Source organism: Pseudophryne corroboree, chromosome 6 (genome assembly GCF_028390025.1).
Source record: "Pseudophryne corroboree isolate aPseCor3 chromosome 6, aPseCor3.hap2, whole genome shotgun sequence".
In the NCBI taxonomy this organism is placed as follows: domain Eukaryota; kingdom Metazoa; phylum Chordata; class Amphibia; order Anura; family Myobatrachidae; genus Pseudophryne; species Pseudophryne corroboree.
The window spans coordinates 86,380,446-86,403,415 of NC_086449.1; the positions used below are offsets into that span (position 1 = coordinate 86,380,446).

The 22,970-nt window shown below is 43.9% G+C and overlaps 1 protein-coding gene across 1 annotated transcript in view; it reads right to left on the reverse strand.

Annotated features, from left to right (window-relative positions):
* Positions 1 to 11,180: 11,180 nt before the first annotated feature.
* Positions 11,181 to 22,970, reverse strand: part of LOC134934839 (beta-1,3-galactosyltransferase 2-like) — a 32,625-nt gene continuing 20,835 nt past the window's right edge. The window contains exon 2 of the mRNA XM_063930185.1: positions 11,181 to 12,955. Coding sequence (XP_063786255.1) covers positions 11,934 to 12,926 — 993 coding nt within the window. The 5' untranslated portion in view covers positions 12,927 to 12,955 and the 3' untranslated portion in view covers positions 11,181 to 11,933. The remainder of the gene's footprint in view (positions 12,956 to 22,970) is intronic.

Genomic DNA, 22,970 nt, shown 5'->3' on the forward strand with positions numbered 1-22,970 from the left:
ATATATATATATATATATATATTAAGAAAGCGACATTCCACCAGACAAGACGCTGACACCATTGTATGGGAAAAGCAGTCTGTTTACTTCCACAGCACAGTAAACAGGTCTTGAACATGGAAAGTATACAAAGTACCATAACCAGGCACCGGTTCAAGAACTGCATGTATACAAATCTCAGGATCCCTGTCTCTAACCCACTGTCCCGCCGTCTATCTCCTGGCCACTTGTTGGCATCAGGAGCCCAGAGCCCTTGCCCTACCGAGCTTTATAAAAGTGTGTCACAGGTGTGCCTAATTGCTGGGAGTGCTTGCTCCAAAACCTGGACTGGACCTGTATGGATGGAAGCCCGCCCACTCTCTATCTCCCATCCAAATACCAGGGACCCAAAACCGGCTGTGCTAAGGCTGAATGACAACTTGCTGTATCCCAACACCTCCCCGGGCTGCTTCTTGGTCCAGTCCTATGGGGGTATTTCAGAGTTGATCACAGCGCAAATTTATTGGCAGTTGGGCAAAACCATGTGCACTGCAGGGGGGGGCAGATATAACATTTGCAGAGAGTTAGATTTGGGTGGGTTATTTTGTTTCTGTGCAGGGTAAATACTGGCTGGTTATTGTATGATGTATGGAGGGCCAAACACCCTGCAGAGCGAGATTACACTTTCTATTCCCACGGCCATAGCTCATACTCTAGAATAGACTTGGCATTGGTAGATAAGTGGACGTTAGCGGCTATAAGTAAGGTGGACATATTACCTATGTCTTGGTCAGATCACTCGCCACTTGTTGTAGTTTGGGATACCAGTAAGAGGGTGGTCCCCCATGGCCCCTGGAGACTGGGTCCGTACCTTCTTGCCCGCCCTGAGGCTCATCAGGCCATCCAGCAATCTCTAGATTTATATCTGGCTACTAATTGCCCCAAGGATACATCCGTTTTTCACTCATTGGTGTTCTCTGAAAGCCGTGGTTAGAGGCTCTGCAATCCAAATAGCGGCTAGACTCAAACGTGAGTATAGAGACAGGTACGCCTCGGCCGAAAGAGAGGCTGCCCAACTGGAATCTGCACATAAAATTAGCCCCGATAATAAATCCCTCTTTAAGCAACTCCTTGATGCCCGTGAAAAGGTGAATACATTTGCCAATTTGCAGCGGCTTAATCAAAAATACTATATGCTTGGTAATAGAGCGGGACGTTTGCTGGCGCGTAAATTGAGGGGGCGTAGAGCTAAGGAACGCATACATGCTATCCATATATCTACTGGAGTTAAAGTAACCGATCCGGTTGAGATAGCTAATGCATTTGCTGAATATTATTTGCAGCTATATAACCTCAGAGATGACCCTGGTACCCCTGTGCCCACTTTGGCAGATATTGCTGGGTTTTTAGATGGGTTGTCTCTCCCCACTATTGATTCTCAGACTTGTGAATCCCTTAGCTCTCCCTGGTACTCGAAGAAGTCGAAGCAGCCATAGATTACTGTCCAGTAAATAAGGCCCCCGGCCCAAATGGATACCCCTCTAACTTTTATAAAACATTTAAATCAACCCTTGCCCTACTTTTAACGTCAGTCTTCAATGAAGCCTCTGACTCCACATATTTCCCGAAGGAGATGTTAGAGGCCCGGATAGTTACCATCCCTAAACCAGGCAAATCTCCTACAGTGGTTCAGAATTACCGCTTAATAGCATTGCTGAACACTGACCTTAAATTGTTTGCTAAGATGGTTGTGAATAGGATATCCCCTCTCTTACCTAGTTTGATCAACCCTGACCAGGTGGGTTTTGTTTTGGGCCGGCAAGCGTCAGATAATACACGTAAGGTTGGTAATTTGATTGAACGCTGCCAGGTCCGGGGCGAGCCTCTCTTGGTCCTTTCTCTGGATGCAGAAAAAGCATTTGACAGGCTCCACTGGGACTATTTACGGGCTACCCTGAGCCGTTTTGGGTTTGCGGGCAGGATACCCAACTCCATTTTGGGTAAGTACTCCTAGCCCTCGGCTTCAGTTTTCACCAATGGTTGCAACTCCTCTACATTTAATATTACTAATGGGACCCGTCAGGGTTGCCCATTATCACCCCTCATCTTTGTTCTGGCTGTTGAGCCTCTGGCGGAGCGGATTAGGGTGTTAGACTCAATTGTGGGTCCGGTGGTAGGATATTTTAGTATGCCTTAGAGAGCCTGAATCGTCTTTACCACATTTACACTCTCTCCTGGACTTTTATGTAGCGGTCTCCTACTACAAGCTGAACACTACTAAGACTGAAGCCCTCCCTCTGAATATTTCTGATAGCGCTCTTAGACGTCTAAAGAATGATTATAAGTATGCGTGGCAACTCAGATCGCTTAAATATTTGGGTGTACATATATCTAGGGAGCGGGATTTAATGGGGTGTAACTACGACCTACTCTTTCGGGCATTTGAACTGTTCATTAAAGACTGGATGATGCAGGTGGTTTCCTGGGTTGGACGGGTGGCAGCTGCGAAGATGGTTCTCTTACCAAAATTGATGTACCTTTTCTGTACCATCCCCAGGACCTTCCCTAAAGATATTTGTAATAGATTTAATCGTTTATTAACCAACTACAGTATGTATGGGGGGGGGGGGGGGGGGGCTTAAAGCCGAGGATAGCGAAATCCACTTTAATTGCTCAAAAGTGTGCCAGTGGAGTCGCGTATCCAGATTTAGAGAGATATCACACTGCTTGTTTACTCGCCCTGGCCAGAAATTGGTTTACCCAAGGCACCGCTAAATCATGGGTATCCTTAGAACAGAATGCTGCCGGACTTGTCCTGGTTGCCCAACATTTCAATCCCTGCTAGAGTTGCTGAGTGTTCTGCGGTCCACGCAACGTTGTCTGCATGGAGAACCGTAATTAAACCTCTCCCTGCTGGCGTTCTGCCCTCCCCTCAACTGTCTCTCCATGCTATAGACCTATTGATCCCAGATTTGCACTTACACCATCTAGAGGATGTCCTTCAAGACGGTGTTTTGGTTTCCTTTTCCTTACTCCAGGAACAATTTCAGGTACCTAAACAAGATTTTCATATATACCTGCAAATGCGGCATTGGCTTCAAAGCTGCTTTCCCAACCGAGTCCTCCATACCGGTCTCCCTAAATTATTGATGTCTCTTCTAGTGCCTAGCGGTAATAGGGGTGGCATCTCCAGATGGTACCAACATCTTGTGACTGAGTCCCGCCATGGAGTATTCCCCTCACAGACTATATGGGAAAAAGACCTCCCTGCGGTCTTCACCGAAGATATCTGGAAAGATACCTTTAAGTCTTGCTTTAAAATTTCTAAATGTGTGAATCATTGTGAAATGTATTATAAATTGGTACATAGGGTATATTTTACACCGGAACGTCTGCATAAGATTTGGCCTGATGTCTCCTCTAGTTGCTGGAGGAATTGTGGGATGATGGGAGATATCCTTCATGTTTTTTGGCTATGTCCGGCAATCCGGTCGCTCTGGAAGGAGGTGTTCCTTTTCATTTCCCACATACTAGGAGTGGTCCTTATACCTGACCCCCTCTTGGCACTCTTTCATTATTACTATGGTGAGATGTCTAGTTGTGATAGATACCTTTTAGGCCACATTCTCATTGTCTCTAAAGGCCGCCATTGCCTCCAAATGGAAGTCGGCGGTCACTCCCAATTTATCGATGATAGAAAATAGAGTCCATCAACATTATGTTTTCTAAACAGCAGAGGGCAATTATTCTTCAGGGACTACTTCTATTAGTAAGAAATGGTTTAAATGGTCCCTATATAAGGAGAGATCAGGCCAAATGGGTATAGCTGATGCCCCGACTGACTTACCCGACCTTTCTGTGCTTTGCTCTCTGGTCCACACTGGACCTTAACTTGCTAAGTGATGCAGACCTCCTTCCCTTCATTATACTCTGATTTCATTGTTGTATTATGATTTCCCTGATACATACCCTTCCCCCCCCCCTTGTCTTTATTAGTTCTGTTGTGTACGTGTCTTCTCCCCCCTCTTGATTTTATTTACCTATCTAAATGTAACTGTAATTTGTATGAAAACTCAATAAAAATGTAATATTAAAAAAAAAAAAGCACATCTTGTTTGTTTCATTTCAAATCCATTGTGGTGGTGTATAGAGCCTAAAATATGAGACTTGTGTTGATGTCCCAGTATATATGGACCTGACTGTATATATATATATATATATATATATATTCATACACACACACACACCCACACTGTTAAGCAGTTTTCAGATCTCCACAAAAAATAACTTGCTTATTTCATAGTAAATAATTGCCCCACATGAGAAAAGTGATGATGCTTTAGTGTGTCTCATTCTAATCACCTCTCAAATGCATTTTTTCAAGATTATTTTTACAAAGGTCCTATCCCTCTGCTAATTGAGGTTATTAACTCAGCTCAGGAGATTTGGCGTCCTGCACATGGTGAGCAGTGCGCTCATAGTCAGTGAGAAAGTACACAATGTGATGTCATCACGTCATGACGCGCATGTAATCAGCAGAAAGCCAGTTGATTTTAGGCAGCCATCAGGGAAGAGTAGCTTGGGAGGAGAGGGACAGGAGATGAAGCTGATTACAAGTGCTGCTCCCGACCCCCTGACAGGGTGCCATATACGGGTGGATGAGAGTGAGCAGACATGCCGCAGAGGTTAATCATATTTCCTTTGTAACAATCTACGATCCTTTGTAGCAATCTGCAATCCTTTGTGGTGATTAACCGCTGCAGCCCCTTTTCATGTATCTGATCCTTGGGGCCCCTCTGAACCAGGGGGCCCGATACAGATGTCCCTTTGACCCCACCTGTCGCCGGGCCTGCAAGTAAGGACTATAAAGTGCTTGAGTTCGGTGTGGTAGAACTTGACTGGCATGCACAGAGCCCTGACCTCAACCCCATTGAGTACCTTTGAGAGGAACTGGAACGGAGATTGCGAGCCAGGCCTACTCGCCCGACATCAGTGCCTAACCTCATAAATATATATATATTTGTATACAGTGTCATTACAGTCCCTGTTGGTGTAATGGTCAAGCTATAATGGTGCATGCATGATAATGTACCAGATTGATAACCACAATGCGCTGTAGAAAGTACACCATAGTCCTGTGCAGTATAATATGTATTATACATAATTTACAATTCAAGTGCACCGTCTGGAACCTGCTCTTTAGAGGATGGGAAGGGCTCTGAGGCAGTGGGGCTCACCAGTGGTTATCCCTGTACCCCTGTGGGCCAGTCTGATCCTGTAGAGGGAAGCACATATACACATAGGGGGCACATGGAGATGTGTCCTGCTACAGTTTTGCTGCATAATGCGGAATAATTACTGTAATGGGACTGCGATGTGTATGCACTGTGGCATGCCGTAGCATACACATAGCTAGGGGCTCCCATTCACATCAGTGGGACAGCAGACGCATGCGGCTCCCATTGATGTGAATGCATAGCGTATGCATTTAAAACACTATGCTATGCCACATACTGGCATCAACCAAAAGGACACATCTGTATACCCCCTGGAGACACAAGCACAAAGCCTGTTTTGTCATTTAGTGTCCTGGAGGATGGAGGAGTGGACTGGTCAAAAGAAAAGGTCAGTAGCAGGAGGGCTGCCTTTAAAGATTCATTGGTAGCTGTGCTTGGGGGTGGGGGGGAGGTGACCAGTCACTGGGAAAATTGAGTAGGACTACTATCTGAGACCGGGGAGTCTAGGTACAAGGTAAGGGGCATAGTAGTTGTGATGGGGCATCAACTTTATTGTTGGGGGTCCCAACGACTTAGTTGCCCAAGAGATTCCACAAGCCCTAATCTAGCCCTGTTTCTGGAAGGGTAAGAGTTCAGCTACATGCCAGAAGGTGGGTTGTGTCATTCACCCAACTGACAGGCTGCCTCCCATCATTGAGTCTCATTTGTTAGAGATATGTGTGTATGGGTGCAGGTGTATGGTGGAGTAATGTACACACCAACGGCATGTCATGACACGTTTGACAGCCCAGTTGCTTATCCAGTGAATGGTTTATTGAAGATAACCATTATACAGCCATACTTACTGTGATATACTTGTTAGTAAGGAGCGGTGCTTGAGTGGAACAAGGTTTGTTGTAGTTCCCAGCTGGTGACTGTATTATACAAGTGTGTGGTGGTGCAGGATGATCAAACAGTGGAGATGCAGGTAATTAGGTCACTCCTACACAGTGGCAAGGTGGAGCCTCGCATGTGCATCTCTATACTTGATGGCCATCTTGGTAAGAGAAGGAACCAACATGGAGTCTGCGAAGCAACAAGGAAACATTTCCATTTGTATAAAAATGGAGGGTAGAACATGTGATACCCCTAGAGGTGTTGCGTGGTGAGGTGTAGTGGTTGTGCACCTTACCAGATAAGGGTGGGTTCTTCCACACTGCTTTGATTCTCTCAAGTCTTGTAGTGTCCCAGAGAGGTAAGGAGGATATTCCAACAGACAAGAGTGACAACGGTAATGTTTAAGAGAAATATACTTTATTCAGGAGGTGGGCTCCTAAAATCGTATAAAGCATCACAGGTATTATAACTATATGCCAACCAGACACAACCATAGTTACCATTAACATATGGTATAAATTCACACTTTACAATACAAATAACAATTTGATGTTCTATTTCTGGGACACTGCTCAAACTTACTTCTTCCTAAAGTAAACATTTAACTCTTACACAGATAAATGGCTGTACATCATCCCATACTGGTAGCTATCACATCATAAGTTTTGGTAATAATAATTGGTCACAATAAACCCAACACATAAATTCAGATTAGCCAAACTAACTATAATAAATTATCCACGTGTAAGTTACTGCTCAGTAAATACCATATAAACTATTAATCACCTGCAATATATTACTCAGTAATTGAAGCAGTAGAAATGGTGCACATAGAAAAGTCCATGAGGATTAATTTCCTAAATGTTGTGGCCAATTGCTGTTAGATACTCAATTGCAGAACAAGTTGGGAGTACTCACAGCATTAGGATTGCTCATAGAGTGCAGCGGTCAAGTTACAGTATATGCATAGAGCTAAGTTCTTGTCCCCTGACAGCTATTTGAAAGAAAGTGCTCTTTTTGCAGCATATGGTGGCATGGTTGGCTAAAGGCAGGCTCTGTCTTTGTAGTGTCTATCCTTGCAGAGTTCTTAAGAGGAGAGTCAAAAGATAGCTTGTATTAGTTACTGATAAACTGGGAGAATGAAGTTGGTAATATCTTCAGGAGCTTAACAATTCAGTTCTTGCTGAGTACAATATTATATAATGCTGAATGGCTTGAATTATCTGCAATTAGCATGAATTACTTAGAGCCAAGATCACAATAAGCACACACATGGTTTGCAGCTACAAAAACATTGTTGCAGGCATAGTACATAAGAGAAGAAATGTTAGTAGAATGTTCCTTGCATCAGAGCAGCATAAGAGGTTACTGTGCGCAGACTGCAATCAGTCAAATGGACATCTAGTCGATTTCCAGACACTTGACTGTATATCTATCATTAAGTCTCTTACAGGTAAATCTCTCTCAGACTGTGCCAGCACAAAATGGATTAATCAGTTTTGTCCCACAGCTGTGTGCAGCAAATGTATAGCATCAATGCTACAGGACAAAGAAGTCTATGATGAGTTTAAAGGGTCACTGGTAATGGTGTGCAATGGTGCTTACAGACCTTTTCCCTCCTTAGCTCCTTAGATAAATGCTTCAGCTGTAGATAACAATCTATCCATTCACTCACCTGCTCTCTTATCTTCTCTGCCAGCACTGCTTACCTGCTGCCTGTGGAGAGACACCCTCTCTCTCCTGCTGCTCTGGCTCCTGAGAGACCTCTTGCAGTTCCCTACTTACTGGATGTGGCTCTTCAGCAGGGACGTCTTTTTATATAGGCACAATGGGCAGTTGCCCAAGTTCACCAGGATTGTAAGGGCCCTAGGTTGATAGCTGAGGGTCCCCTCTTTCCAGGGGTACCTGAATTTGAATATCGGCCCTGGGGAACCGGAGATATCCAACTTCAAAGCAGTGGTCCCAATCCAAGCCTGTTAATTGCTCTTCCCAGCCAGATATCTTGGATTCTGTCTAATTTAGAAATTTTATGAGGGTATTCTCCAAAAGCTGGGACGCTCCCTTTTCGGTGGACACTGACAGCTTTTCTCTACTATGCCGAGAACCAAAAATATCAGCCTTCCAGCAGCTTGTCCCGCCTGGTATGCAGTTTTATATTTTCATCGGTGGATTGCTCTGGCTCCTGAACTCTGATCCCCAAGTCCTCAGTACTGCCTGAAAGGTTGGACTATCTAGTTTTTTATTCCATTAAAATCTAAAAAAATCTATTTCCAGGAACTGGAGATATTTGCAGTCAAGGAAGCTGCCCTCCCACCAGAAAATTATGAATATTAAGCCCACTCCTCTATCCACCCCACACCTGCATTTAACCACTTGGAAATCATGTACCAGGCCACCTCCATTCAGCCCAATGCCCCCTTCTACAGTTTAGTGTTCTCCCTCCCACCCCATCTCCCACCACCTGTGCAGTAAAGGAGTAATTAGCAGAAATGAATGCTCCAGGTCCTACATACTGAGTGAATGATAGTAACGCTGGAGAATGGGTAGGGGCCCCAGAGTATTGCTTTGCCCAGGGGCCTACACTGCTGTTAAGATGGTCGTGCTCCTCAGCACCCCTGCCAAACTTGGCTTGCTGCTTTCCACACACTGGCTGCACACCTGCCTCTTCCTGCAAAATTCATCACCTCCTGCTGGCCATGTGTAGCCAGCTTCCCAAGCCAATCAGTCCACACCAGGAAGATTTTGCTGCATGGGAGCAGACTGAGGGAAAACAGTTAACCTCTACAGCACCCGGAGTGTCCATGAAATGAAGCAGCATAATAATTAAATCACCGTGAATGTTTTCTATAACAAAACAACAGATATACACACACATTTCTGTACACTGCCAAGTATCTTTGCAGATCTCCCGATATTTTAAAGGGATACCAAAATCTGGGTGGGGGTACCACAAACTCACCTATCAATAGATATGCATTAATCAGTGCAAATATAGAGAGAAAACCCAGTTCAAATTCGACAGACATGTTTTAGACCATTGAAAAACCTGCAATGGTACAAAGGAAAGCAGTAAATAGATTTAAAAAAAAAGTTTAGGATATTGAATACTGAAAAATAGTGTTAGTTTCAGTTATAAAACAGGCCTTCTTCAGGGAACAAGTAATGGTCTAAAAACGTACAGCTGTTCTGCATCAATGAACAAGAAGTCTGCCAGAATCATATAGCACCACCAGTGGGCTACTGAAGACTGGAAGAAGTCTCATGGACCGATAAATCAAAATGTGATGTCTTTGTGACTGGCACTCTTTATCAAAATGGCTATCACAGCATTTTGCAGTGCCATACAATACACTCTGGCCTATATCTAGTTGGTCAAAGTTTCATCCTACAGCAAGATAATGACCCAAACATAATTTCCGGCTTTACATCTTGTAATGACCGGCAAAGTCTCCACCCTTAAACCCCATCAAGCTGGTTGGAGAGAAACTGGATAAAAAGGGGAAAGTAAAGCAACCTACATGTGCAACATATTTGTTGAAACTTCTGCAACACTGGGGGTGATTCAGAGATGGACACAGTTAGTATTGCTGTTGCGTCTTTGGACGGAGTAGTTATGCCAAAATATGTTAATGCCACAAAAGTCATCTGAAGAAAAAAGCTGCTTCCTTCCGGCATCACAGATCCAATTGCTGCATCCCGAGATGTAGCATTGGATCGCCATTGCAACCACCTAAGCTTACTCAGGATGTGTAACTGAACTCCACTGTCAGGGCCAGGTAATGTGCATCAGAAGATGAACACCAAGACCTCAGCCTGCCTTCAAAATGGAGGTAATATGCCCCTTTTTTTTTTAAATGTTCCCCGTCGTCGCCATCAAAACAGCCACAGGCTCTAAAGCTGAGGCTTAGGGGTCACTGGGTGTAGCATCTCTAGAACCATTCTGTACATGAGCAGTGCACCTACAATCTGGTTTGTGTGAATCAGGCCCAGTGTTAGGAAGAACTATCTAAATAATATTTCACCTCCATTGTAGAAAGAATGCTTTGGGATGGTTATATTGCTAAATCACACACACACACACACACACACACACACTCACAAGATGAAGGGTTACTCTACAGACATTGCTTATGGGGTGAAAAAAGACCCTGGAGTAACAGTTAGTGATGGTAGATCAACTACCAGTGAGTCCCACCCAGCGATGTTTGGCAGAGCTTGGGGTGGCAGTTGGCATGGCTTCCTTATTTGACTTTTAGACTGCACTTGCACTTACAGCCCCATCTCTGCAACTGCCACTGGAACCCATTATTTAAATGAATTAGGACAGTGGTTCCCAAACTTGGACCCCTAACAGTTCATGTTTTCCAGGTCATCTGTGGATTTTTAAAATGTGACACTGATGGCTTCCAGGTGACCTGGAAAATGTGAACCATTAGTGGTCCTTGAGGACCGAGTTTACAAACCAGTGGTTTAGTAGATCATCATTAATGTTGTTTGTTACCTCAACCTTCTAATGAGCTACTGAGGTAAAATTGACATGATTTCAATTAACAACATAAACAAATGTAATTTTCAGAGCATAGGCATAGAATTTTGATTAACCAAAAAAATCATAGTACATTACTTAGCGGCTATTGCGTTAGTGTTAACATTTGCTTTTGGAATGTAATGGGGGGGGGGGGGGAAGAATTACCAGATACTGTATTTATTGTAATATATTGGCCTTTTCTAAATGACAAACACCAATGTATACAGTTTTTATGGTGACATTTATATTTTAGTATATAGGTTGAGTCTCCCATTTGCAAAATACTCATCAGATGTATTTTGGACTTTGGATTTTTCCATATTTTGGTATATTTGCATACCATATTGGGATATCTTGGGTATGGGAGGAACACAAAATGCATTTATGTTTCATAAACATCTCATGCATATAGCCTGTAGGTAATTTTATACAATATTTATAGTCATTTTGTGCATGGATCAAAGTTTGTGTACATTGAACCATTAGAAAGCAAAGGTGTCACTAATACCCCTTTCACACTGCCAATGCCAGATCCCACACGGGAATTGGAAACGGGTCCTTCCCGGGTGGGATCCGGCATTGGCAGCTGCTGCATACTTCTCCGAACCGGCAATATGCCGGGCGGGTTGCCATTGCAGCGGGGAGCGGAGTCGCCGGAGGGGATGGAGGTGGAGGCGGCGCTGGGAGATGAGATCATCTCCGCGCCGCCTCTCCCTGCTGTAGTAAACTGGTCCCGGGAAGCATCGACCTGGGAGCCCGTTTCCACAGCCACTGACCCGGTATTCAATCCGGGTATAACACTGCTTTATTCCCGGGTTGAATTGCCGGGTCAGGCGACCCGCGATTTTGGCTATGCCCCTTTCACACCGCACGCCGACCCGTGTCGACCTGGCAATATGCCGGGTTGATACCGGGTTATTTGTGCAGTGTGAAAGGGGTATTACTCAGTATTTTGGATATTCAATTTCCGGATACGGGAGAGTCAACCTGTAATAGCATTTATATATTACTATAATAAAATGAATAAAGTTAACACCTATCGGAGTCAATAAATTATCTTCATATAAATAATTTACATATTAAAATTACTATATAGGACATACTGTACCATGTAAATAAGCATCATTTATTCAATGCATGCTGTGCCACATCACTATGAACTGCATAGAGTCTCTTCATCGAGTACTTTGTTAATTTTCCTATTTCTCCATTTTTCCCCCAGAATTCCTAGGTGCACTTCATTGTAATGTTTACCAGAAATGACTTAAGTCACCTATAGACATACAGTAATGAGGTAGGTCCTGTTCCTGAAATCAACACGCTAACAATCTCTTAGCCCAAAAGTCATTCCACACAGTTCGCAGCTCTTCCCTGCTATAATGGTGAACTGTAATGAGCTGTTTAAATTTGCATCGGTCATAATTAATCCTGTGGCCATTAAATATGTTCGGAGGGGGACGAGTGGGAGGGATCTTGAGCTCATACAAGCAAATTCCCATAAAAGAGTCTTCCATTGGGATCATCCTAATTTCTTGTGACACATCATAAATTTTTTGTGCCATGTCCACTGAATACACATATCCGGGGCCCGAGCAGTAAGGTGGGTAGGTGTCATTGGGATAGATTTCCTTAGGTACATACCACTTGTAGGCTTTGCCCCTCAAAGGTCCAGTGTTGGATACTATGTACCCTGTAAAATAATTTGTACGCACTGGCAACTCAGGGTGAAGGAGCTGGTGGACCAGATAATCCACATTGAGGAACATATCATTGTCTATTTTCACAACATAACTGGCAGTGGGGCAGAATTTGGCCACCCATTCCATGCCCATTACAGATTTTAGAGTCAAGTTATAGTATGTGTCCAAGAAGTCTTGTTGTACAATATCACCAAAGGCTACACTTTCCTCCTCAAGCATTGATTGGACCTTTTCAGTTGAAACTGCAGATAGACCAACCAGAAAAATCCTTATCACATCAACATCATAATTACTTTCATTGCCCCATGTGTCCCGTACAGTGTGCCTGGATATTATATCCGAGTTCTCACCAATCACCAGCATAATTAGGAAAGGGTTTCGGTTCTTGCACTTCTCCGGCTGGTTAATGAGGAACTGGTAGGGATATGGGTATGGCGGAGCAAGAGGATGTTTGAAGGCTGGATAGGTCAAGTTATTTACAGGTTTCTTTTTTGCCTGGAATTTTAAGATGTCTTTATTAAAGTGTTTATAGGATAAGTATCCAGAAGTAAACATAAAGATTAGTGTAACTAAGATGTATCTCCACACAGAACTTCGGACCACCATATTGTCTTTTGCAAATTTCACCAAGATCCCTGCAAAACAAAACAACAAAAGAGTATATAGCTATGAATATGTCCATTCTAATGCAGGAATAATAGGAGGAAATTCAAATGTACTGAAGGGGGTGAACTGCCGTTGCTGCAGCATTTAAACTCCAGCAACGGCATCCCAATTTGCCTAAAAGTCCTTGCTACCCTATGGGGTAGTGAACACTTTTAGGTGAGATCCCACCACCATAAAGTGTGGCGGGGTTTGTGGGAATTCAACTGGATGAATAAGATGTCAGCAATTGAATATTCCCAATAGCTACAACACAAATGTGATCCTCACACACATATTTGCACAGTGCTATCGCATTAAAACAATGATACAAGTTAGGATGGGACAACATCAAAGACGGTATACTTAGATTACTACTATACATCAGATTTTTGGTGCATATTTAGATATCATTACTATGATTTCTTTCCAGAATGTTGTATGTTACATGTGAAACAGATAACTATTTACAATTACCATGAAGGAGTCATAGCCCCTTTACATCCTATATTCCTCTGCAGACAGTGGCAATTACCATTGGAGGTATTGGCACTGTGGCCTTTAGTGGTAGGTCACTGAAAACTGAAAATGCCTGCCAGCACAGAGCTCCCAGTAACCCTAAACCACAACAAAGGGTTAACTGAGGGTGGGGTCCACTGCTCAGTTTTTTCCTGAACAAAGGTTGATGCATCTCTCTGAGTCAGAGAGAAGAGGGGGTCAGGGAACAAGAGGAGCAGAGTCTCAGGGGTCTATGTACTAAGCCTTGAAGAGAGAGAAAAAGTGGATGGAGATAAGTACCAACCAACCAACCAACCAACCAGCTCCTGTCATTTTTCAAACACAGCCGGTGACATGATATTTAGGAGCCGATTGTCTGGTACTTCAACTTGGTCCACTTTATCTTTCTCCACGGCTTAGTACATAAACACATAAGTCCCTATCCACCCATGTAGATATATTAGGCCAAAAAAAGTGAAAACGTTTACCCCAGCACCCCTGAGAAGTATCAGAAATAAGACTTGAACACTACATGATTATAGAAAATTCAGAGATCTTGGTTGCATATATTTGCAAATATATGGTTAAGCCAGCAGGCCGCGTCAAAGCTTCTCTGATACTGGTGGTACCTAACACTACATGATAATAGCACCCACTCTGGGTAATATATTTGCCTATTATTATACTACATGATAATAGCACATACAAATATATATCTAAATTGAGAGCCAACTTGGAGCCACCCCTAGATCCTCCAACTGGCAATACAAGAATCTGCATACCCTACAACTACCATGTAGTGTTCAGGTCTCATTGCTGATACTTCTTGGTGTGCTGAAAGTAGGGTGTATCTGGACTTGATCACTGTCTAGCTGGCAGAAAGAGAATTATCAGATAACTTGTACCTACAGTCGGATACTCAGGGTGGCTTGCCAAGTTTGTGTTGTTATAGTGTAATCAAATTCAGAAAAGTTTGTATTTTTATTTTATAAAATACATACACTATTTTTTGGTCTATTGCTATATCTGTCTGAGAATTTGTTCCGATGTTAGTAGAAGAATTAAGTCTCATGGGTTAGATTGGTGGTGTTAATCTAGTGCACAGGTCATTCCTGATAAATCTGGGAGCTTTATTTGCCGGATGGTATGGCTATGCATTTTTCCAGCATCATGGCATGCATATACTATGACTATACTTTTATGTTATCGCTTAATAGTCTATGAACAAGTTCATAAGTTCAGTCTGACACATCTAACTGCTTGTGATCATATTCTTGGTCATTTCCAAAGATAAACTCCTGATGCATGCTTCGTGAAAATAGGCAAAGCATCATAGTGGCAGTCTTCACTCCCAAGGGATCCAGCACTTAGGAAATTAAATCAGCAATTAAGAAATTAACACTTAGGACTCTTTCAAGGTCAACCCAAAAGAAGCAGTCTCGTCTATCTTATTAGACCTTCACTGGCTCCCCTTCCCTTTCAAAATCCATTTCAATCTTCTCACACTTGCTTACAAAGCCCTCACCCACTCCTCTCCCATCTACATCTCTGACCTTATCTCCCTTTACACTCCCACCTGTCCTCTTCGCTCTGCTAATGCACGCCGACTCTCCTGCCTACGGATTACTTCCTCCCACTCCTACCTCCAAGATTTTTCACGTGCTGCACCACTTCTCTGGAATTCCCTACCTCTCACCCTCAGACTCTCCACCTCTCTACAAAACTTCAAACAGGCTCTCAAGACCCACTTCTTCACAAAACCCAGCCAAATCTCATCCTAACCCTCTGTTCTACGCTCTCTATGTACCCCATCTGTGTCACCCCTGTCTGTCTACCCCTCCCCTTTAGAATGTAAGCTCCCACGAGCAGGGCCCTCTTCCCTCATGTGCTTATCTTTTCTTAATTTAATAATTTTCAACTGCACCAAATCCAGAAGTCTTCTGCCACCTGATACTTATTCCAGTGTCATCTGCTGATGTAACTATGTTCATTTACCCTGTACTTGTCCTATACTGTCATCAACTGTAAGTTGCTGTTTTCCTGTTTGATTATTTGTTTATGTACTCTGTAAATGGGCGCTGCAGAACCCTTGTGGCGCCATATAAATAAAGGATAATAATAATAATAATTATTATTAGTGTATGATTTTATATACAGCTACAATGATCAATATTGTTCTACCATCGCTATTTGTGGGTATTTATTTTTGGGGTTTTCTATTTTTTTTTGTGTCACTGGAAAAATTCATTATTATTATTGCAAAATATTCTTATGATTATTCCCAGACGGCTGTATATTGGGCCTAATTCAGATCTGATCGCAGCAGCAAATTTGTTAGCTAATGGGCAAAACCATGTGCTCTGCAGGTGGGGGGGGGGGGGGGGCATTTATAACGCGCAGAGAGAGTTAGATTTGGGTGGGGTATATTGTTTCTGTGCAGGATAAATACTGGCTGCTTTATTTTTCACTGCAATTTAGATTTCAGTTTGACCACCACACCCAAATCTAACTCTCTCTGCACATGTTACATCTCCCCCCTGCACTGTACATGGTTTTGCCCATTAGCTAACACATTTGCTGCTGTGATCAGATCTGAATTAGGCCCATTGTGTTCTCTAGTAAAACATTACAAATTCTGCAAAATGTCAGTTCACATGCGGTGTGGAATTGCAAGTAAAAGTGTAAATGTAGCGTCCATGAGAAACATCCTGTCACACCAGACTGCCAGCTTTCATATGTTTGGCCCAGAATGGTCACATGAGTGCAGAGCCGGCCTTAGGCATTGGCAAACTAGGCAATTGCCTAGGGCATTTGGTATGCTTAGGGGCACCAGCAGCTTCTGCTGATTAAAATGATATGCGGCATGCCTATATTCTGTGTGTGACTGCGGCAGTATCTGCATACGAAATGCTACGTTGCAGTGTATTCCTGGAAATCACTGTAATGTAGCATTTCGTATGCAGATACAGCCGCAGTCGCACACAGAATGTAGGCATGCTGCATATCATTTTAATCAGCAGAAGCTGCTTGTGCAACCTAGCCACATAGCAATGCAAATAAGATGCATTTTCATAAACAAAAGGCGCCTGACGTTAGCAGAGCTGCCAGCTGACTCATGCCAGGCATCTCCTGCAGAACTAGTGGCGGTGCTAGGGGGCACCAGCCAAAATCTTGCCTAGGGCATCATATTGGTTAGGGCCGGCTCTGCATGAGTGCAGCATCACATGAACTTCTGCTGACACCAACAGTTTAAATAAATATAACAATAAATTAAAACATGAGTAACAAAGAATGGGATATGCACTAATAATTGTACATTGCAAATGGGATTTCACCACATTTGCCAACTGTATTTACATTTCGAGAATAGCGGGAGATCTTAAAAATTTGTCCCTGAAAATGTTTGTCCATATTAATGTTAGAGATGAGCGGGTTCGGTTTCTCTGAATCCGAACCCGCCAGAACTTCATGTTTTTTTTCACGGGTCCGAGCGACTCGGATCTTCCCGCCTTGCTCGGTTAACCCGAGCGCGCCCGAACGTCATCATGACGCTGTCGGATTCTCGCGAGGCTCGGATTCTATCGCGAGACTCGGATTCTATATAAGGAGCCGCGCGTCGCCGCCATTTTCACACGTGCATTGAGATTGATAGGGAGAGGACGTGGCTGGCGTCCTCTCCGTTTAGAATAGATTAGAGAGACACTTGATTTACTAATTTTGGGGAGCATTAGGAGTACTCAGTACAGTGCAGAGTTTTGCTGATAGTGACCAGTGACCACCAGTTTTATTTATAATCCGTTCTCTGCCTGAAAAAAGCGATACACAGCACACAGTGACTCAGTCACATACCATATCTGTGTGCACTGCTCAGGATCAGGCCAGTGTGCTGCATCATCTATTATCTATATATAATAATATTATATATATCTGTCTGACTGCTCAGCTCACACAGCTTATAATTGTGGGGGAGACTGGGGAGCACTACTGCAGTGCCAGTTATAGGTTATAGCAGGAGCCAGGAGTACATAATATATTATATAGTGAGTGACCACCAGACACACAGTGCAGTTTATTTAATATATCCGTTCTCTGCCTGAAAAAAGCGATACACACAGTGACTCAGTCAGTCACATACCATATCTGTGTGCACTGCTCAGGCTCAGGCCAGTGTGCTGCATCATCTATATATTATATATCTGTCTGACTGCTCAGCTCACACAGCTTATAATTGTGGGGGAGACTGGGGAGCACTACTGCAGTGCCAGTTATAGGTTATAGCAGGAGCCAGGAGTACATAATATTATATTAAAATTAAACAGTGCACACTTTTGCTGCAGGAGTGCCACTGCCAGTGTGACTAGTGACCAGTGACCTGACCACCAGTATATATAATATTAGTAGTATACTATCTCTTTATCAACCAGTCTATATATTAGCAGCAGACACAGTACAGTGCGGTAGTTCACGGCTGTGGCTACCTCTGTGTCGGCACTCGGCAGCCCATCCATAATTGTATATACCACCTAACCGTGGTTTTTTTTTCTTTCTTTATACATACATACTAGTTACGAGTATACTATCTCTTTATCAACCAGTCTATATTAGCAGCAGACACAGTACAGTGCGGTAGTTCACGGCTGTGGCTACCTCTGTGTCGGCACTCGGCAGCCCGTCCATAATTGTATATACCACCTAGCCGTGGTTTTTTTTTCTTTCTTTATACATACATACTAGTTACGAGTATACTATCTCTTTATCAACCAGTCTATATATTAGCAGCAGACACAGTACAGTGCGGTAGTTCACGGCTGTGGCTACCTCTGTGTCGGCACTCGGCAGCCCGTCCATAATTGTATATACCACCTAACCGTGGTTTTTTTTTCTTTCTTTATACATACATACTAGTTACGAGTATACTATCTCTTTATCAACCAGTCTATATATTAGCAGCAGACACAGTACAGTGCGGTAGTTCACGGCTGTGGCTACCTCTGTGTCGGCACTCGGCAGCCCGTCCATAATTGTATATACCACCTAACCGTGGTTTTTTTTTCTTTCTTTATACATACATACTAGTTACGAGTATACTATCTATTTATCAACCAGTCTATATATTAGCAGCAGACACAGTACAGTGCGGTAGTTCACGGCTGTGGCTACCTCTGTGTCGGCACTCGGCAGCCCGTCCATAATTGTATATACCACCTAACCGTGGTTTTTTTTTCTTTCTTTATACATACATACTAGTTACGAGTATACTATCTCTTTATCAACCAGTCTATATATTAGCAGCAGACACAGTACAGTGCGGTAGTTCACGGCTGTGGCTACCTCTGTGTCGGCACTCGGCAGCCCGTCCATAATTGTATATACCACCTAACCGTGGTTTTTTTTTCTTTCTTTATACATACATACTAGTTACGAGTATACTATCTCTTTATCAACCAGTCTATATATTAGCAGCAGACACAGTACAGTGCGGTAGTTCACGGCTGTGGCTACCTCTGTGTCGGCACTCGGCAGCCCGTCCATAATTGTATATACCACCTAACCGTGGTTTTTTTTTCTTTCTTTATACATACATACTAGTTACGAGTATACTATCTCTTTATCAACCAGTCTATATATTAGCAGCAGACACAGTACAGTGCGGTAGTTCACGGCTGTGGCTACCTCTGTGTCGGCACTCGGCAGCCCGTCCATAATTGTATACTAGTATCCAATCCATCCATCTCCATTGTTTACCTGAGGTGCCTTTTAGTTGTGCCTATTAAAATATGGAGAACAAAAATGTTGAGGTTCCAAAATTAGGGAAAGATCAAGATCCACTTCCACCTCGTGCTGAAGCTGCTGCCACTAGTCATGGCCGAGACGATGAAATGCCAGCAACGTCGTCTGCCAAGGCCGATGCCCAATGTCATAGTACAGAGCATGTCAAATCCAAAACACCAAATATCAGTAAAAAGCCTCTTTTTTTCTTTGCGTCATGTGCTGTTTGGGGAGGGTTTTTTGGAAGGGACATCCTGCGTGACACTGCAGTGCCACTCCTAGATGGGCCCGGTGTTTGTGTCGGCCACTAGGGTCGCTAATCTTACTCACACAGCTACCTCATTGCGCCTCTTTTTTTCTTTGCGTCATGTGCTGTTTGGGGAGGGTTTTTTGGAAGGGCCATCCTGCGTGACACTGCAGTGCCACTCCTAGATGGGCCCGGTGTTTGTGTCGGCCACTAGGGTCGCTAATCTTACTCACACAGCTACCTCATTGCGCCTCTTTTTTTCTTTGCGTCATGTGCTGTTTGGGGAGGTTTTTTTGGAAGGGACATCCTGCGTGACACTGCAGTGCCACTCCTAGATGGGCCCGGTGTTTGTGTCGGCCACTAGGGTCGCTTATCTTACTCACACAGCGACCTCGGTGCAAATTTTAGGACTAAAAATAATATTGTGAGGTGTGAGGTATTCAGAATAGACTGAAAATGAGTGTAAATTATGGTTTTTGAGGTTAATAATACTTTGGGATCAAAATGACCCCCAAATTCTATGATTTAAGCTGTTTTTTAGTGTTTTTTGAAAAAAACACCCGAATCCAAAACACACCCGAATCCGACAAAAAAAATTCGGTGAGGTTTTGCCAAAACGCGTTCGAACCCAAAACACGGCCGCGGAACCGAACCCAAAACCAAAACACAAAACCCGAAAAATTTCAGGCGCTCATCTCTAATTAATGTCCCTATATCCAATACTGACCGTCTTCACATTTTTTTTTACTGTGAATACTGCATGCAACACTCTCTCTTTTTACTCTTTGGTAATATTTAGGGGTCTATTTACTAAGTCTTTATGGGTCTATTTACTAAGCCTTTGATGGCGATAAAGTGGACTGAGATAAAGTACCAGCCAATCAGCTCCTGTTATTTTTCAAACACAACCTGCAGCATAGCAGTTAGGAGCTGACTGGCTGGCACTTTATCTCCATCCAAGGCTTGGTAAATAGACCCTTTAATCAAACAATTTAAAAATGAAAAAATATTACATTATAAACATCTAAAAATAAATTATAGTAGGATGGCAATTATTGTACACAATTATAAATGTAGACCATAGAATGATTCTCAGCTGCTAATACTTCTTAAAGGCCCTACACACTGGGCGATAATCCTCAAAGATGTGAACAATCTCGTTCATTAATGAATGAGATACCGTTCATATCATTGAGTGTGGAGGCACCAGCGATGAACGATGCGCGGCCCCACGCTCGTTCATCGCTGGTGCCCCGTTGGCTGTGCATGCAGGCCAATATGGACGATCTCGTCCATATTTGCCTGCACTTGTATGGATCCGGGTGACGGGGGGAGCAAAGAAACTTCACTCCCCCTGTCATTGCCCCCCGCCGCCGGGTCGCCTGTCTGTCGTATCGGCGGTCGAGCAGCTCGGCGGTGTATCGCTGTGTCTGTAGGGCCCTTTAGATATTTGTTGAAACTGGTGTTGATCACGCTTTTACGTAAGCTCTACTATAGGTCACATTAAAAAACAAATCGCATGAAGGTCCTGTTTGTTCCTATTTTTTTCAATACTGTATATTCTGAAATTCAAGCTTCATTTTCAAAGAAAAAGTAGCACCATCTTTATATTTTGTCTAAAATGTTCTTTTACACATCAGTAGGTGTTTGGTGTTGTAGTGCAATAGATACCCTCTTACTACAGTGAGTTTCCATCCAAGTCTATCTCTTGCAACGTGTTAACTGAATGAACTCACTTCCTCTGAGAAAGAGACGACAGGCTTCCAAGCTACAATAGCTGTTGTTTTTTCCAGACGTAATAATAACTCTGCAGAAAGATGATGGGTTGGTTCACATATAGTGAAGAATTGCTGCATGAACTGGTGCTTAAACCGTGCAGATAGTGGTGAAAACTCACAAATGGAGAGAAAAAGTTATAGCAGTGTATATGAAAGGCTCAGTAGATTTTTTTTCTTTCAGGGATATTCATATCAGGAGTCACAGATAGAGAAAACAGTAATACCACTTTCAGACAGAAATATCCCCAAAACCTGGATTTTTCAAGCCGGGTTGGATCTATGTCAAAGCTCCTAACCCTCTTTCATACAGCACATTTAACCTGAGTTATTCCTGGGTCAACCCAGTAGCGGCTCTTGTCACGGGCAAACAGGATTTTTGCCCGGGGCGCCGCTACCCTGAGGGCGCCGCCGTGGCAAGAGCCGCTACTAATTATCCTCCCTCCTTCCCGGCTGTAGCAAGCGCCATGTGCACCTGCTGCAGCCGGCGTCGCTGACTCGCGCTAGTGGTCAAAATTGACCCCTAGTGTCAGTGCGGCGCTGCTAATGGAGAGACGTCATGACGTCTCTCCCATAGAGAGGAGCCGGCGCCCGGAGACAGCAGCAGCAGTGGTCCGGAAGCAGGAGTGAGGCTGGTAAGTATTGTGTTTTTTCTTTTAGGGTTTCAAAGCAGCGCTACTACATGGGGCATATACAGGGGGCACAGCAACAAGGGGCACATACAGGGGGCACAGCTACAGGGGGCATAACTACAGGGGGCACATACTGGGGGCACTGCTACAGGGGGAACAGCTACAGGGGGCAAATCAACTGGGGGCACAGCTACAAGGGGCACAGCTACTGGGGCACTGCTACAAGGGGCACAGCTACAGGGGGCACAACTACAGAGGGCACTGCTACAGGGGGAACAGCTACTGGGGGCACAACTACTGGGGGCACAGCTACTGAGGGCAAATCTACAGGGGGCACAAGTACAGGGGGCACAACTAATGGGGCACAGCTACAGGGGCAAATCTACTGGGGGAAAATCAACTGGGGGGCACAACTACTTGGGGCAAATCTGTGGTCACAGCTACTGGGGGCATAACTGTGGCCACGACCCTCCCCTATGAAGCCACGCCCCTGTTTTGCCTCGGGGGCGCCAGTGGAAACCTTCGCACTGGGCACCACAAGGTGTAGAACCGGCCCTGGATCAACCCCTTTCACACAGAACCTGGGTCAGCCTAACAATATGATGTCATAAGAAATAGATATTTATTTATTTATTTATTTTTTTTGGGGGGGGGCACACAGAGATGAGGTCATGAAAAGTGGTTGGTGACTGCTCACTGCATTGCATTAACCATGGCCGATTAGTTACTACTAAGTAGACCGGAGTTCCTAAGTTCGTTCTGTACATGGCAAATGAAAGCCTGGTGCTGCAGCTTGCACTGTGTGTGCTACCTGGCATAGTCTTATGCCAGGAGCAGACGGGAGCAATTTCTGGCTGTGCTGTCTCTCTCATCAGCAATATCTGCAGCTCAATGATGACCTCAGATGTCAGTGCCAGTTATCCCGCCCACTTATACAATCAGAGAGACTTGCCCTCTCAGCCAATCAGCGAGTGCCCTGTCAGCTCATCCAATCACAGCCGTTTACCAGCTCCAAAATTCCAGGTTGCACCCTTTCAGACAGATGGCAACCCATGTCTAAGCAGGGAAAACCCAGGTAAATACCTGG